The sequence below is a fragment of the Acanthaster planci genome, linkage group LG03 (assembly GCF_054643075.1).
Source record: "Acanthaster planci isolate LZ-2023a linkage group LG03, COTS_SCS, whole genome shotgun sequence".
Taxonomy (NCBI): Eukaryota; Metazoa; Echinodermata; class Asteroidea; order Valvatida; family Acanthasteridae; genus Acanthaster; species Acanthaster planci.
The window spans coordinates 9,191,610-9,207,477 of NC_141779.1; the positions used below are offsets into that span (position 1 = coordinate 9,191,610).

A 15,868-nucleotide genomic window follows, 5' to 3' on the forward strand; every position below is an offset into this window, starting at 1 on the left:
CTTTAAAATGAGTTGAGAAAACAGCTTAATGTGCATAATTTGGCAACAGAAGACTCCAACACAAACAATCTACTTTGGGGAAATTTAAACCAAATTTGACTAAGTCACAGCACATTTACTCACAAAGGAAATATCACACCAGCAGTCACAGACTGAGACATCTGAGATGTACGGTGGTGGCAAACATACCAGTCCCTATCTGACCATTCTAACATTATGCCTGTTTCACTCTGAGCATGCATGTATCAGCTCAAGCATGACACAAACGACACCAGACTGGCCACTCTATACCAATATACACAGCTAGTTTGTATTTGTCACATCTTCTACGAAACTGTCAAAAAAAACTGTTTAAAGTGTAACAGCTTATTCATATACATGTATCTCTCCTCGCTTGACTTCTTAGGTGAACCACATACACTCAGTCTCTGTCTTGTTAGAGTCGTTTTTATTCTTAGTACCACCAGTCCTTTCGTTTGAAGGCGTGCGATTGCACTCCCACGCCATCACACACCTAAAAGCTTCCCGAGAAGTGCAAATAATTGCATGCCGGAAACCGTCCCTACTGCACTCCTCGGAATGAGTTTACTTTATAATTATAAATGTACTTCGCAATTTTTGAGAAAAATGAAACGAAAAGAATCAAACATTAGGCCTACCTAACAATTAGTAATGACGGAATTATTTTTGATTCTGCCTGCGAAACAGTTTTGCATGACAACTATGTCAGCACACCCACGTTGCACGGCGGTGCCAGCATGGCTGCATGCATAATGCTACATACACCAGACTGTACATATATGTAGATTTATGAGCTTGTACACGTCACGCAGTGCCACGAGATCACACCACTTCTCAGTCAGATTTTTCCAATGAATGCCCTGATTATGCCAAGTAAGTTGTTCCGATCACGGCAACGGCATTTTTCGGGAAAAAAAAATATCTGGGCTTTTACTCCCATCTGCAATCTCCAGAAGTGGACAAGCTTTCATGATGCAGGCTCCCGCGCCCTACCCGTAGTGAACCAACAAATTCCTTTGACGTTGAGCACGGGTCCAGACCAGTCAATCATGATGCACCACGTACATGTAGTGTGTGAAAGCCATGGAGAGATCACGCCAGCGTGGATCACAGCAGATCTTTCTGTGCAGACACGTAAACCTGATGTTTCCGAATAAAAATGTTAGTGTTATGAATGGAAACTCACAGGAAAGAGATTTGGCGAAGAGAAACCTCAGTAAAATCAGGAGATTTACTGGAAAACTTAATGGAGAATATTGGAGTGATCTTGTGGCTTAGTCGCAGGACCTCTGCATGGTCCGTTGAGGCTACTATTATGGAAAAGGCAGGATTTTATGGCCACCATAAAACTTTGATTCTTTTTACAAGTATTGGATATACCGGTATCCCTTCCAGTTTGCTTCAAGTAATCAGGTGTAATCTGAAACTGTTGCACTATTTCTTGTTGGTTTTTGTTGATTGTTTATATGTAATGTTGACCCAATTTTATCTTTGTATTTTACTGTGTCTTGATTGACCCAAGGTTTTGATTCATTGTTCAAAATCACACTCCTAGAAAAATTGCACGCCTGGAAATGTCCAGGAGTGTTTTTTTTCGCACGCGTGCAATTTCCAAATCACACGGACTGTACCACTAAACACCAGTGTCCAATTGTAAAGGAGCAGCCGTTGTGAAAAGCCACGATCGTTCTCTCGCAAGAATTATGAACACCGCTTCTACACGGAGCTCTCTGACATCCTTATTACTTTGTTCCTGAACCTCAAGATTCCTTGGAAGACTGAAGTGTTTTTACTTTCTTTCCTTCTTTCACTGGGTTTTTGAGATGCAGCTACACGATAAGGAACCAGAACCTACAATGTACACGTCTTTCTGTAGAGCTACATTTTCTCGGAGTCACAGTAATTTACAGTTCCTCCAGTGTTTGCGGGTAAACTATTGTTTAAGATGAATAAACTCACTCCCCTAAGTAAAGCAGAAATACTCTTGTGGCAAGACTCTCAGAGACAGGAACACAAAATTCCCTTTTTTCCCCTATTTTTCTCCCATTTACAATTCCTTTAAAACCTAATAATTACAAAGGTACAAATAATCTAGGGAAAAAAGGAGAGAAAAATTTTGTTTGCCTTATATACCTGTTTGTGTCCACAAAAGCAGCGGCATCTACCAAGTATGCACACAGCTGGGCAATGGTTGAGCCAGTATCTTGAGTCTAGGGCAAGATGCATTATAACAGTAGGAGAGACTTACATGTAGTGTCACAATAACCCTTTTATGCACAATAACCCTTTTATGCACACTAAGCCTTTTAATCATTTGTCACGGACTTGCACAGTCTGATTCAGTTCCAAAATTGTATCAAAAATGCCTTTTAAAAATGAAATGAAATTTGCCTCTTTTTTTAAAACATCATTTGTCCCAAGAGGCTCAACTGCAGCAACTTTTCCAAAATGAGCAACATGGCAGAACATTTCAACAGGCAGTAAAGTTTGCTCAGATTTGTTTTTGCTTTCGGCAAACTCAGAAAGAAAAAAGCAGATCTCGCAGTAGTTCTGAAGCACAAAGCAGGAAAGCTACATGCATATGAGGAAAGGCAAAATGGGTACAGGGAAACTAGGTCAAGGTTAATGGGAAAACTTTAACAAAGGAAAAATAGGTTATGACTCCATAGTGACTGTACACTCTAGTGACTGATAGATCTTTGATGCAAGAAACTCTTCCATGACACCATTTAAAAAAAAAAAAAAGATGAAGGTTCGACTTGTGACTTTTTGGGACTGATTTTGAGCTGAGTTTGCAAGGTGTGGCATTTCGGGATTCCTGATCTACATGTGTCTGAAAATGCACAATCTCAAACACAAAGGCTACATTCATGCAAGTTGATTTAAGGCGAAAAACAAAAAGGGAACCAGGGGAATCTCACATACAAAACATGCCGTTGGGCATTGCTTTATTCCAGCTTATTAGGGGCGTGCACCTCTTCAAAATGTTACGTCATGCATGCGTTGTACAAAATACATACAGTATTGGGCTTCTTTATCATGTCACCTCTGAGCTGTTTTCCCTCAATTCCATGTTGTTAACAAACCTTGGCCCGCGTAGAAAAAAAGGGGCATTTTTACATCGGTTGAGGTAAATACATGTAAAACCTTGATATGTTGGTACCAAGTCTTATCAATTTAAAGGGGGGAAAAAGGGAAGAATTTGAAAATGGCCCTGCTTTTCAAGCGTTGAAATAGACCACTCTCATATTGCATATAACTTGTATGGGCAGCCAAAGTTTGCAGAAATATCACCTTTGGTTGGTTTTGGATTTTACCTCCAATTCGTTCAAAATAGACATTGTCTCAATGATTTTCAATAGGGTTGGATTTTCAATCATTATTTACTAGTACATGTATTATTATCTGGCGTTCTAATAGCTGCCTAGGAGTTTAACTCTTTGTGAATTAGCCGTTTACTTTTGTCCCGACGGCCAACTACAGTTTTAGCAGCCACTTGTAAGAAGAATGCGACTGTGACATCAAATGAGCAGACCCAATACTCACTAGTGCACACAGAGGGTCTACTCGGCAACTGCTAAAGGTCACAGAATTATCCACTTTTCCCTTTTTGACCTGCCTCTGGGTCCTGTCATTCCAGGATTCCAGATGTCAGTTTCCACTCCATTAAATGGAAACTAATTACCAAGTTTGGCTTTCATCCTTCAAAATGAGGAGAAAATAAATCTGTACCTAGCACTGCATAAAAGGGATTTGGCTGTGGAAATGTGCTTAGCTATTAGCTAAACCTTTGGCTTGTTATTTCCAATTCGCAGGCTGGAACCCTGTACAGTGGAGCGTCGCTATACCGAACACCGCTACACGTATACCGAACATTCAGCTGTCCTGAACATCGTCCTTGGCTCCCAATATTTTGCGAACAAAACCTACCGAACACTATGCAGTTGCAAATCAACTGAGATTCGCCACAGCATGCATCAGAGATCGATCCTGAGTGGTAGCTTCACGACTTTTAGGATAAACTACCAGTAAATATCAATTTTGAAACTTAAGATTTAACAAAAAATAGAAATAATTAAGAGATACATTCTAGAAACCTCAAACGTGAAAGCGACAGCAAAACATCACGAAAACAGCAAATCATAGTATCACAAGAGGGTACACTTCAGTTAGACAAGAGAGGGCACCATTCAACACCGCAACGAAATGTTCAGCAGTTAATTTCGCTATACTGAACACCCGCTGTACCGAACATTTAGCGTGGACCCCGCGGTGTTCGTTATCGTGGCATTTCATTGTATTCCATTTATAGTGTTCCATGATGACCCTTAGTATTCACAATCGGTCACTGCAGCACTTACTTTTGGGTGAGTAGCGTAGAAGTCAATGTCATCCACTATGATGGCGTCTGGAGGTGCAGGGGAGGTGTGTATACTAGCAAGATACTGTAGCAGGGAAGACCGGTCCTGGTGGTACCTGAGGGGTGCGATGGACTCAGGCCGTTAAGATTGGTTTCTTTCTTCTCTTTTTTTCTCCCAAAAGTAGTTCGTAAATATGCAAATGGCAGGTGAATCTCATGTATATACCTATTCCTGAGTGAAACTTGGCAGAGTTGAAGATCGTTTTAATGCAACTCAACCCGAAAGTATTCGCATGCCAAGTTTCAAACAGATCACACTTGGGTGAGCTGAGATCTTGTGAGATGGTTTGGACCACCTCCCTTCCCCCTGGGTCTTACAGGGTTGACATGTACATGTATGCATTCAATCTATGTTCTGATTTGTACATGAAGCTGACTGGGAGCAATAAATGACCTCACATTTTGTTTACATGTGCGCTTTCCAATGGCAGTGAGGTAGGCCATGATCTATTGAGCTTCCATGGGCGAGTTACACGCTTTTCTGTGTTTTAGGTCAGCTGAAGTTGTGGCTCTGCAACTTTTGAATTGAATCAAATCCATCTTTGAATACAGAGCTGTACATGTACCAGCACAAAGGGAAACTATTCGAGATGCTTGCCAGAATTTTTTCCCCAGGGGTGGAAGGAGAGGGGAACCGATTTTTCCCGGGGAAAAATTTCCAAGCGGGGAGGGGGCAAAGCACTCATCCGCAATGAAAAGATAAACTATACATGGGGGGAGGAGTCAACATGAGGTTTTTCAAGTAAATTGGTGATTTTCATCCTTTTGTTTTTCCCTTTTTTCCAATTAAAAAAAGCACCTGTGATTTATGGGTACATGTATAGTCAATTTAGTCCATGGGTTTTATTGACTCGGGCAAAAGATTTAGTACCTGCTTTCTTTTCCATTTTTTCCCCTTTGTTTCGTAATTTAATTTTGCTTTTACTTACAGAATGTGGACGTGCTTCATCAAGAGTGGATCAGGTGAGGGCGCTCCATGAACAGACAGCGGCAGGGACTGGAACCTTGCATGGGAGACAAAGTCGACTTTCCGTCCCTCCAATGCACAGGTCACAGCACACTGGAACAGAAGGGAAGTCTTGCCACTGCAACCAATCGAAACAATCGCATTAAAAATCACAGCAATTTCATTTGGACACGTTAAACTGAGCTTTAAAAATCAAGCATGCAAAAGAAATATGTCAAAAAATAAAACCAAACGAAAGGTCACTGTGAGGTCACTGACACAGTCCATAGGATGCTGGCGTCAACTCTTCGTGAAAAAATTGTCCTTTTCTTGGAGGAATATGGATGTAAATGTGGCTTTTTCTTTTAATTAGGAGATGTGTGAATTTCCCAAACATGATACTTCTACTTAGAGTGCATTTTCAAGTAGTTGATACTTCAGGTACTAATTAGACACTGTGGTCATGTTTACTTCAGTGTGTATGGGTGTGCAGGCATGCCACAGTGTGGACCTCTGCTCACAAGAAGTCCCACATAATGTAGGGTGCGATGGCATTGTGAGGACTCGCACACGTCCACACAATGTTCCCCCCTCTCTGAAAAACAGTTTCAGAGGCATTTTGGGATGAAGGTTATCTGTGGCAAAATAAAGAGGAACAGTCCAGGGAATCACCATCACACATCAAGCTCAAAGGAGTTATTCTAGTGAGAGAAAAAGGAGCATTTTCCTCAAGTTTCCTTAACCAAAGGACAACAAAGGAAAGTCCACACTTTGTATGTAAAACAGTTATTCATGTGTGTGTGTGGTTATTCAACAGAGTGTCCTATGAGTCCACAAACACACAAAGCCCATTTTAATGAGATTTAGGGTGAAGAAACCCCTCCAGCTCACATGTACCAAGAAGGGATGTAGTGCCGGCACAACATTTTACAGCTCAAATATTTGTGATGGCAGAGTAAAAGTTGGCATAATCGAAACAGCCAGAAGCTTAAATGCAGAAAACCTGGTCATCCCCTCATGATCTGCCTGGTAGCCCAGCTACAAGGTCAAAATGTCACACTGTTCTCATGGGGATTTCCACCTTGTTCTGACATAACCACTGATTTCACGGTTGTTATTTTCCAGTGGTGGGGGTGTTGTGCAACTACATGTACTCCCAGCCAAAACTGTGATTATGCAACCAGTACATGTCTATCTGTAATGTTTGTAAAAACCTTACCGTTCCTAGATGGAAGATCAGTTTGTATGACTTTTGTGGAAAAGATTTGAGAAAGTGGAATTTTTGATGGAAGTGAACATACCCCGATCAGCATGAAAACCCTAACAGTCCTAGATCCTCCAATTTCCATATGATTTTACATACACCCTAGGGGGTTAGGGTTTATTAATCTCATCTAATGGGCTGCATTAAAAAATGCACAGCATTACCAACTCATAAACAGTCACTGTACAGTACATGTACTTATACTATTATAGGGCTGAGTAAGGCACAGGTTGTGCCCTATTGTTGATGTATCCCAACTTGGTGTGGCCCCTAATGTGCGCACTTTTATTTTATGCTTGTGTTTTTACTGCAGCAATATTTTAAGCTCAAAAGTCACAATTAGTGATACTTCATCGAACTCCACTATTTTGATTCAGAAATCTTGATTTTAATTATCTACTACAAAGTTTGGATGAAATTTATTTTCGCTTGAATTTTCAATTTTGGGTCATGCGCAATGACCTCTTTGTGTGCCCTCTAAAGTGTGCCCAAAAATAGGAAATGAATTTTCAACTAATTTGTGGATGGGTGTCTGAATGGAAGGAACCAAATTGTCACCTACAGAACCAGACCCAAATCACCAATACTGATGAATAAGCAAAATGGGGCTCATTTTGGAAGTCCCCACTTTTTTGGGGGGGGGGTTTAGTCATGGGGTCAAGGATACTCAGTTTCGTCCAGTAGAATGGCCCTAGTCTGGAGCGAAGTGGAAGAAATGCTTTTCAAGAATATATCAGCTTCACAGGTTTTTGTGAATGCTTACATGTAAGTGGGTTTTTTGAGATTTTTATCCAGATAAGGGAAGGCTCGGCTGAAATCAAGCCCAATTTCCGGACACTAACAGTTCTGGATTTTGAACGAGTTACAGTAAGGCATAAATTATTCTTCTTTCAAACAAATCATAATTAACATTTATTTTAAATAATTGGTCTGAGTAGCATGAACAAAACTCTTTCTATGTGTATTTCTGGAAAAAAAAATCACAGCAAACAGTGCTGACATCCACGCCCGTCAGCAACAGAAATCTTGAAATAGGCCAATAAGATGCGCAGTGTTTTTCAGGCTCGGTAGTTTTTATACAGTTGGCGAAAGTCAATTCAAGTCGTCATTCAGTGTACATATTGGACGTCCAATACCAATCACGAATGAACAGTGCTCATTCATCCATTTTCTAGACAGTTTACAATGGTTCATTTTGTATTTAATCTCTACAATAAAACTTCACGCTCTGCTCACATTTTTTCCTAAATACTCACTGGAAAAGCTTTTTCACGAGTAGGGCTGTGCTGAATATCCAAATAACCGAATATTCGATCGATTGTCGAATATTCAAATATTATTTTTCAAAATTGAATATTCGAATGCAAAATTCATGAAAAGTAAGGGAAAATTTTCTTTTGTTTCAAATGAGAACAGTTGCACTATGGAGGCTTGTTCAAAGCAGATTCAGATGAAAAGCGTCAGAAATCTTACAATGATTTTAAAAGTAAATTATTCATTAAATAATTGAAAAGGAATAGAAATTTTCAACAGGGTAAGAAATCTTGTTCATCTCTTAAATCTTGCTAAATCGTGGCTGGAGATACTCCTAGATATGAGAAGCTATTATATTAATCATAATGTACAATTGTGTGTGTTACTGCAACTGATTTTGTATATGGTTTGTTCATCAACAATCTGCCGGTCAGTACGACTGAATATTCGATCAAATTGAAGGTCGAATATTCAAATAGTCAATTATTCGAATTGACTCAGCCCTAATTTTGAATAAAATGGTTCAGGTCTACTGTCTAATGAGATGGTTATAACTCTCCTGACTTCAAACTCAGAAAGCAGACTTTTTAACAATATGGGTATTTCACAATAGTGCGCCACCAAGAGTTTGCAACGCGTAGGCCAATTGCAGTGCGCGAAATCTGTCGACCCAATGCGCGTTTGGAAAGAGTCCACAGATTTTGTGCATTGTGATTGGCCAACGCATTGTGAACTCTTGAAACATCCCTTCCACGTGACGTGTGAAATAAGAGATGAGCTATAGTTGGTGAACGTCATCAGCACACCATTCACCTAACAGAAATTTTTCTTTCATTCGAGAGCGAAAGGAAAGTGAATAGAAAGAGATGGGAGCCACATTGTAATTGGTGAAGCTGCCACACTGCTGACAACGGTGACCTTTCAATTGACAAGACTGGGTGAGCTAGGCAGGCAGTCATGGACACGGGTGTGGGTCAGGAAAATTCTCATAAATTTCACCGTTTTAAACTGTATAATGTAAATGAACCCCCCTCCATCCCATACAAAACTGTGTCCTGGGAGACGTCATGAAATCACTTGGGAAAAATTGGTGTAGAAATTTCAGACAAACGATGTCGGGTATTCCCTTTTACTGTACATTGCTATCTGTAAGGTTTGCATTAACCTTAGACTTCTGGAAGTAGGGAGGGGGGTTAGCATCTGTATTTGCTTTCATTACATGACCACTATCAGGACACAACACACAACATGCGCTGTGCTATGTAGCTGTGACAGATTGTGGAACTTCAAAATCTCCCCCACCACCAAAAATTGTCGAACCAAGATGCGGAGCAAACGTGGTCATTGGTGGGCTTGACGCATGTACAATCTGTTCAACACAAACGGCATGAACGGAGCGACTGTCAGCGGGTGGAAGCGAGAAATTGAGCAAAAATCTCATTTTTTTCAAAAATACGCCTCGTACTCTAAAGCCTTATTAAACACTTGCCGCCAGGGATTCCAGCTTTGGACATGTATTCTTTATACGCGTGGCCGGGGTCTCCGAAACCGGACAAAGGGAACTGGGCCTTGTAACAAAAGACCAGGCTGCTGGGAATTTTTTCACTCTCAATAGTGGAGATAATCAAGCCTTCTTTGAAACAGTGTACCACGGGGCATTCGCTTGACTTCTGACACACGAAGTGCTGCCTTCGTTTTTCAAAATGGCGCCGCCCGTGGTCAGCATGTAATACTACAGGTAGGGTTTTTCAAGGTGCAACACATCGGCAACTTTATAATTTTGGAAAGCTTTAGGGTGCTCGTATGAAAGTCCAAACTCTGAGAAGTATGCCAGTGTAAGTAAAATTGTTGAGTCATTCTCATTTCGGAAAATATATAATAATAAAGGCAACATTTTTTTCCTCCAAACAAGGAAAAGGAGAGTTTTCTACAATTACTAGCAACCTAGTGGTGGATTTTTACAGCGTTAAGTAGTGAACATACATATTACATGTAGGCCTACCGGTGTAACTTCAGCAAGCTCATTAAAATTAAGCCGATGTTTAGTTATGCCCCCGGATGTCCCAGTTAAAGTTTTCGAAAGAAATCCCTATTGATCGGGGCAGGGCCCAGTATACAACAGAAGACTATTCGTTGGGCCCTGTTTACGCGTCTAGTCTAGACACCGGCCTCCCTACATTTATCGTCATGATGATCATTGAACTTGAAGAAGGAAGAACTGGCCTACCTTTCTCGCTTGCCTGTGAGCAAGCACCTACATGCCTTGAGCGGCATATGAATCCCAAATATTGTACTGCGAAGCTCATACTCTGTCTCGTTTTCTTCTGAGACCATTTTTAGGACTGGAAGCTGAACAGAGGGGAATATTTTGGCTACGGGAACGTGCACGGCCATTCTGAACGTTACCGCGAAATGACAGCAAGGAGAGAGCGCCCTCACTCCACAATTTTTCCTCCGAGAAAATGCCATGAAGCAGAGGGCGCCCTACAAATGCACAGACCACCAGTCTTGCGCGGAAAACCGTGATTTTCAAAATGAAAGCGTTGGCAAAAAGTGGGAAGGGCGAAGCGATAGATGACAGCGCGTTCAGTACGTATTACGCACGAAATAAATACATTGCCTGTATTTATTACAGTTGCTCCCAAAATACGTTCACTTTTTTGTCCTTTGCCATTACGTCTTCTTTTCAAATGTTGCAACCGCATTGTTTTGAATCTACATGGGCCAGAACTAAATAGGGAATTTTTCTTTTCTTTTTTTTAACAATCTGAAAAAAAACGGGCGAGGAAATATGGCACTTGGTTCTCAACTCCAACTGGAATGTTTATTAACAAAGGATCTGCAAGGTTCAGTTCACATAAAGGTCGTTTGGTGCAGTGGTGACCAAAGTGGGAATGTAGTAACCATGGAAACCAAGTGACCAGCGATAACTATGGTAGGCCTAACTGGGCAGCCCATGTAAACTGGAAAAACTCTGGTAGCCCGTGACCCGTGAAACTGTCACCCGTGTCTCGTGTCTCGTGGTTCTACAAAATATAAGAACAGGAATAATTTCTGAAAGGTAATTGGCACGGGGCCTTAATAGTTATGTGTGAGCGGAGGTAAATGGAATAAAATACAAACTTGAACTGGTTAAACACTATGCAAACTATACTGTAACTTACACTTAGGTTTTTATGGATAACTTTGATTCTGCTGGAGACGAAAAGGACCCTAAAATCCTCCAAATTATGAAGGAACTAGCTCACTTACTTTTAAGATTCACGCACGGGGTTGGTCTGGGATAATTTGCGGTTAAGTAGGCTGGTTTGGGAGTCACAGTTAACCTTGGGATTTGGAGAAATTTAGGTGGGAAAATGAAGTGTGAAATTTGGCAAAATAATCACATTTGAGAGAATGACTGGCTGGTGATTAGATATACAAAATATTGAGGGCGCTATTGATTGAAACCGTTCGGCTCTTAACTTATAACTAGGTGAATCGACAGAGGGCGCCGTTCAAAGTCTCACTGTCTGTCGCTGCTTTCTAACACAATCAGAAATGGCTTTATAGAATTTTGGCTGGAATTCTTGAACTATGCGTAAATTCCCTTTCAGCTCCGAAAGGGAGCAACAGAGGGCGTGTTTTAAATGAAATTTGCAGTCCTTCTGCTACAAAGTCACCGCATAGGCGCGCAAGTTTATGCAATTTCGACCCGCAGCACGCGGAGTACGCACAGTGAATTTATTCTGAAAAGTATGGTTTTCACGTGCAACAAGAATCCGGTTGGACAACTACGCACCATCTATCTAGGTGAGGGGTGAATTTGCCCATAGTTTCGATTTTAGTCGGGCGCCACACAGATCACGAAATGTTCAATTTGAATGCAATCTGGCGGTCTACGGTTGCACAAAACCAAAAACATGCGTTTATATGCCCGTGGGCTGCACACAGAGACATATATATTCAGCATGTTCAGATGGTACGGTTGATGTTCGGTTATTCCCGGCCGGCTAGGTAGGTTAGGTGTTGAACGTAAACTCCCATGTCCTGATGGCAACTGTTAATCCTTCGACTTAATATTTGACTTTATACAATGAAATGAAGCCAAGCGATGGCTGGTGGTAAACTGAGTTAAGCAAAAGAGGGACACGCACTCCCGAAGGTTGTCAGCGCGTTCGGCCGTCGAGGTGATAGTGCCCTTGTAGAGTACTAGGGTTTCGCAAGTTACTTATAGGTTTAGTTGGGAAGAACAGACTGTGGCTAAATACAACGAATGGAGCTACACAGACCACCACAAGCGGCTGTAGCCACGTCCAATTAGACACTCTTTGACTGCATCCCGGCCTAGGTTAAAACTTTCAGGGGCTATTCTTGTCAAAAAAAAGTATGGGCAAGTTCGAGCGCGAACTATAGCTCGACCGGTGGTTAAAGGCTTTTTAATGATCATCCAGTAAGGCGCAAGTCATCCATTCATTTACATTTGTTTTGAACAAAAACAAACGTGAACATGAATACTGTATGGCAGCAACGTGGGACAGGTTGTTGTTCCCTGCAAAAAAGAGCCAGAAACAGAAAACAACTCTCACGAGTTTCTTTGACAGCCATTTTTAAATCGATACTTCGGCAAAATGTTTTTGCTAGCGACAAAAAAGGGCATCAACTCCACAGATATCACAACGCCATCGACAAATTATGAATGTTAAGTGTGACTGTCATGCTCGTCGCCACTGCATTAATAATACCCCGCCCCCTTCCACTACCCAGGTACCGGGTATCTTTTGCTATGTAAGGTTTCGGCAGGGTTCCAGCACAGACATATAAACGTTTATGTCTTTTGGTTCCAGTCAGAGAAAGTAACTGTCACAGCGCCACCAAGCATTGCGAATGCCGAGAAGGAGCAGACATGTCCATGTAATAATAATGACATGTAATAATAGATAGAGCTGATAAATAACAATGGATGACGTACAACAGTTCGAGGGGTTTACGTCAAACTTTTCTCCTGAGTGGTAAGTCCAATATTTTGGTGTACATGTTTAATCCAAACACTGCCTCACCGCGTAACGAAGGACATTTTGAGGAGTGGCGAAGAATTCTTTTCACTCTACTCGCTGCGTGTGTCTATCCTGAACTTGAGGTATCACGCTCAGCATCGGTGACGCTGGGGTTGGCAAACCATACTTCATGCCGATCCCCGTACTGTTCGCCTTGGAGCCTGTTTGGGGTTCAATTTATTAATTTGTTTGTTTACGAAGCCAATTTGTACTCTTGGCACAGTTCTTGGCATTGTTTGAACGAGGGAACTCCTTTGGACAGGTCCTCCCGGGAAGCTGGCTCCTGGGTTGCCGGGTTATTGTGGGGGGTTCCGATCAATCTCACAGACGGAGTTCGCCTGTGTACAGGGCGCGAAGGCCCACTGGTTAGTACGGGTGTGCTTCAACACGCAGTTCCCATTCCGGCCCGCGCCCCTGAGGTGGGTCAATGCGTTAATTAACTAATTAAAAAAACCCAGTTTTTCTTTAATTCCAATTTAAAAATTGACATGAAAAGTGTCGTATGATTTTTTACATAAAATACAGTCGACGAGAGATCCAATCAGCGTGTCCTTCATGTCTTGCGTCCTTATTTTTGCAGCATCTAACAAATAATTCTATAGATTTTTGCATGTTCTGCAATATTAATCAGAAACATGGCAACTGAATACAGCTTGTTACAGTTCATGGCATTTAGCTTGTTTTTAACTGTGTAGACTTTAAAATTTTATCTGGACTGGCAAACTAAAATAACATTTACAAAAGAGATACAAAAAGCACAAAATGTAATGAACTAAAGAGGTAAAATACTATTTTGATCTGAACCAGGCAGCCTGAAACCAAGTTATCGAATCCCACATTTGTGAACGATTACATTGTAACTGCCCCCTTATTCTTCACCTTAATTGGTTCTCGGCTGCTAGGTATGTCTATTTGTACGATTATTTGAGGGTACCGCTTTACCCTAGCACTGACTCGCCCGCCTGCAGTGGTGGTCGACCTGAGCAGATCAGTATTCCTGAGAACATAGTTGTGCGCAAGCGCGGGAAAGAAGCCCTGTACTCGAGTGTGAGTTTGGCATAGTAATGTACATAACTGAGACATAAATCACCGTACTGATCGCTAATCAAAGAGCCACACTGGAAATTAGTCGATTTTCACGATAATACATTTTGAACCTTGAAAGGATCAGTAATTCACACTCATTATAATTTCTTATTGTTGCTGTGCTGCGGAGCATAGTTGTAAACGTAGGTGAAGCGCCTTTGTGAAGGCGCACATGAATATAAAAGTGTAGCCCCGTGTACGTATCAAGTGTATCTGTCCCCTTGTTACTGTCCCCGTTCGTCGAGGCTGCTGTGCTGCGGGCCTGGCGGTAAACTGCCGCCAACATGGATCGGCGTCACCGGCCTTCTGGGTCCAGTCCACTAATTCAAGCCCCATTGAAAACAGTGTAAAATCAGCACCGTTCAGGGCCCAATAGCATGCACGCCAACATCCCTGAGATTTCTGAAACACAAATGAAATTCTTGTCTGGTCACTTATCTTTCGATTTCTTTTCAATTTTTTGTGGGTTAACCAATTACATTTTTAATTATTCCCACAAAACAAAATCACCCCCCAAAAGTGATTTTTCCGAAGTCTGATTGCAGCCATTTTTCAAGTGGCAACCCTCAACTTTCTCGGGCACTTAGGACCATTTTTCAACCGCAGTTTTTAGCCCTTCTGCTCTCATATGAAAACTCAAAGACCCAGGGAGTTGATCATGGCAACGATTTACACAATCTCACCATTTTGGGGGACAAACAATCTCTTTTTTCAAAAGATACTGTGGGGGCACTTTAATGCTACTGAGCTGGTCAAAAATTCTCACTTGAATTAGTGGTCTGCACCCTTCTTAGGCTAGACCGCTCGCTGACGAGGGCTGACCTGACCGGGAAGCAGACTCCAAAAGACTAGACTGCCACAGTATTGGTGCCGTGACTGACTACACAAGTACGCCTCGCTTAGGATTTTGTGTCAACATACGAATGTCCATCACGATGTTATTCGAATATCAGCAAAAAAGACACCAAGGAATATACTGGTGCTCAGCCATCTACAGAAACAGGAAACTCGGTTGAAATCAAGGTTCAACGTTCAGCCACCCAATGACACCAAACAGCGCTAGAGACTGGTTCCGAATGACTGAATTTCAACATTTCATGAATGTTGCTGTGACTTTTTTAACCGGATTTTATCAGTACCCGATGCGCACCACAGCCGCCGCTCCAGAGCCGTCAGCTCTGACTGAATTAAGGGAACGACTTAAATTAGCTGAACTTGTTCATCAAAAGACAGCCATCGAAAGACTTGCATACAAAATTGAATGACCTTGCTTGGATGTTAGGGAAACATTAATAAGCTATGGATGTACATAAACATGTGCCATTCCTCTGTACGTGTGCACCTTATTCGAAAGACGTGCTGACGTTCGCGTATGTTGTAGGCCTACTTATGCGTTACATTATTCGATATTCATTTTATCTGATTTTGAATATTCTACCAGCATGCACGTGGATTCAAAATGTCTGCGCCCAGGACGGTGTCAAGTTTTCTCCGGGCTGAGAATAAGACGTTCTCTCAAGCTCTCCACTTCCATTAATAATGATCGTTCATTTATTGACAACTTACGTCTACGAAACTTCTTAAGCCCTTCTTACTTCTTACGAACTTCTTAAGCCCTTCTTACTTCTTACGAACTTCTTAAGCCCTTCTTACTTCTTACGAACTTCTTAAGCCCTTCTTACTTCTACGAACTTCTTAAGCCCTTCTTACTTCTTACGAACTTCTTAAGCCCTTCTTACTTCTTACGAACTTCTTAAGCCCTTCTTACTTCTACGAACTTCTTAAGCCCTTCTTACTTCTACGAACTTCTTAAGCCCTTCTTACTTCTTACGAACTTCTTA

At 41.6% G+C, this 15,868-nt stretch overlaps 1 protein-coding gene across 1 annotated transcript in view; it reads right to left on the reverse strand.

Moving 5' to 3' along the window:
- The window catches only part of LOC110990437 (uncharacterized), a 108,022-nt gene that overhangs the window by 4,109 nt on the left and 88,045 nt on the right, over nt 1-15,868 (reverse strand). Inside the window, exons 3-5 of the mRNA XM_087134618.1 lie at nt 5,371-5,526; nt 4,383-4,497; nt 2,155-2,231 (exon numbers count right to left, since the gene is read on the reverse strand). Of these exons, the coding sequence (XP_086990744.1) occupies nt 2,155-2,231; nt 4,383-4,497; nt 5,371-5,526 (348 nt within the window). The remainder of the gene's footprint in view (nt 1-2,154; nt 2,232-4,382; nt 4,498-5,370; nt 5,527-15,868) is intronic.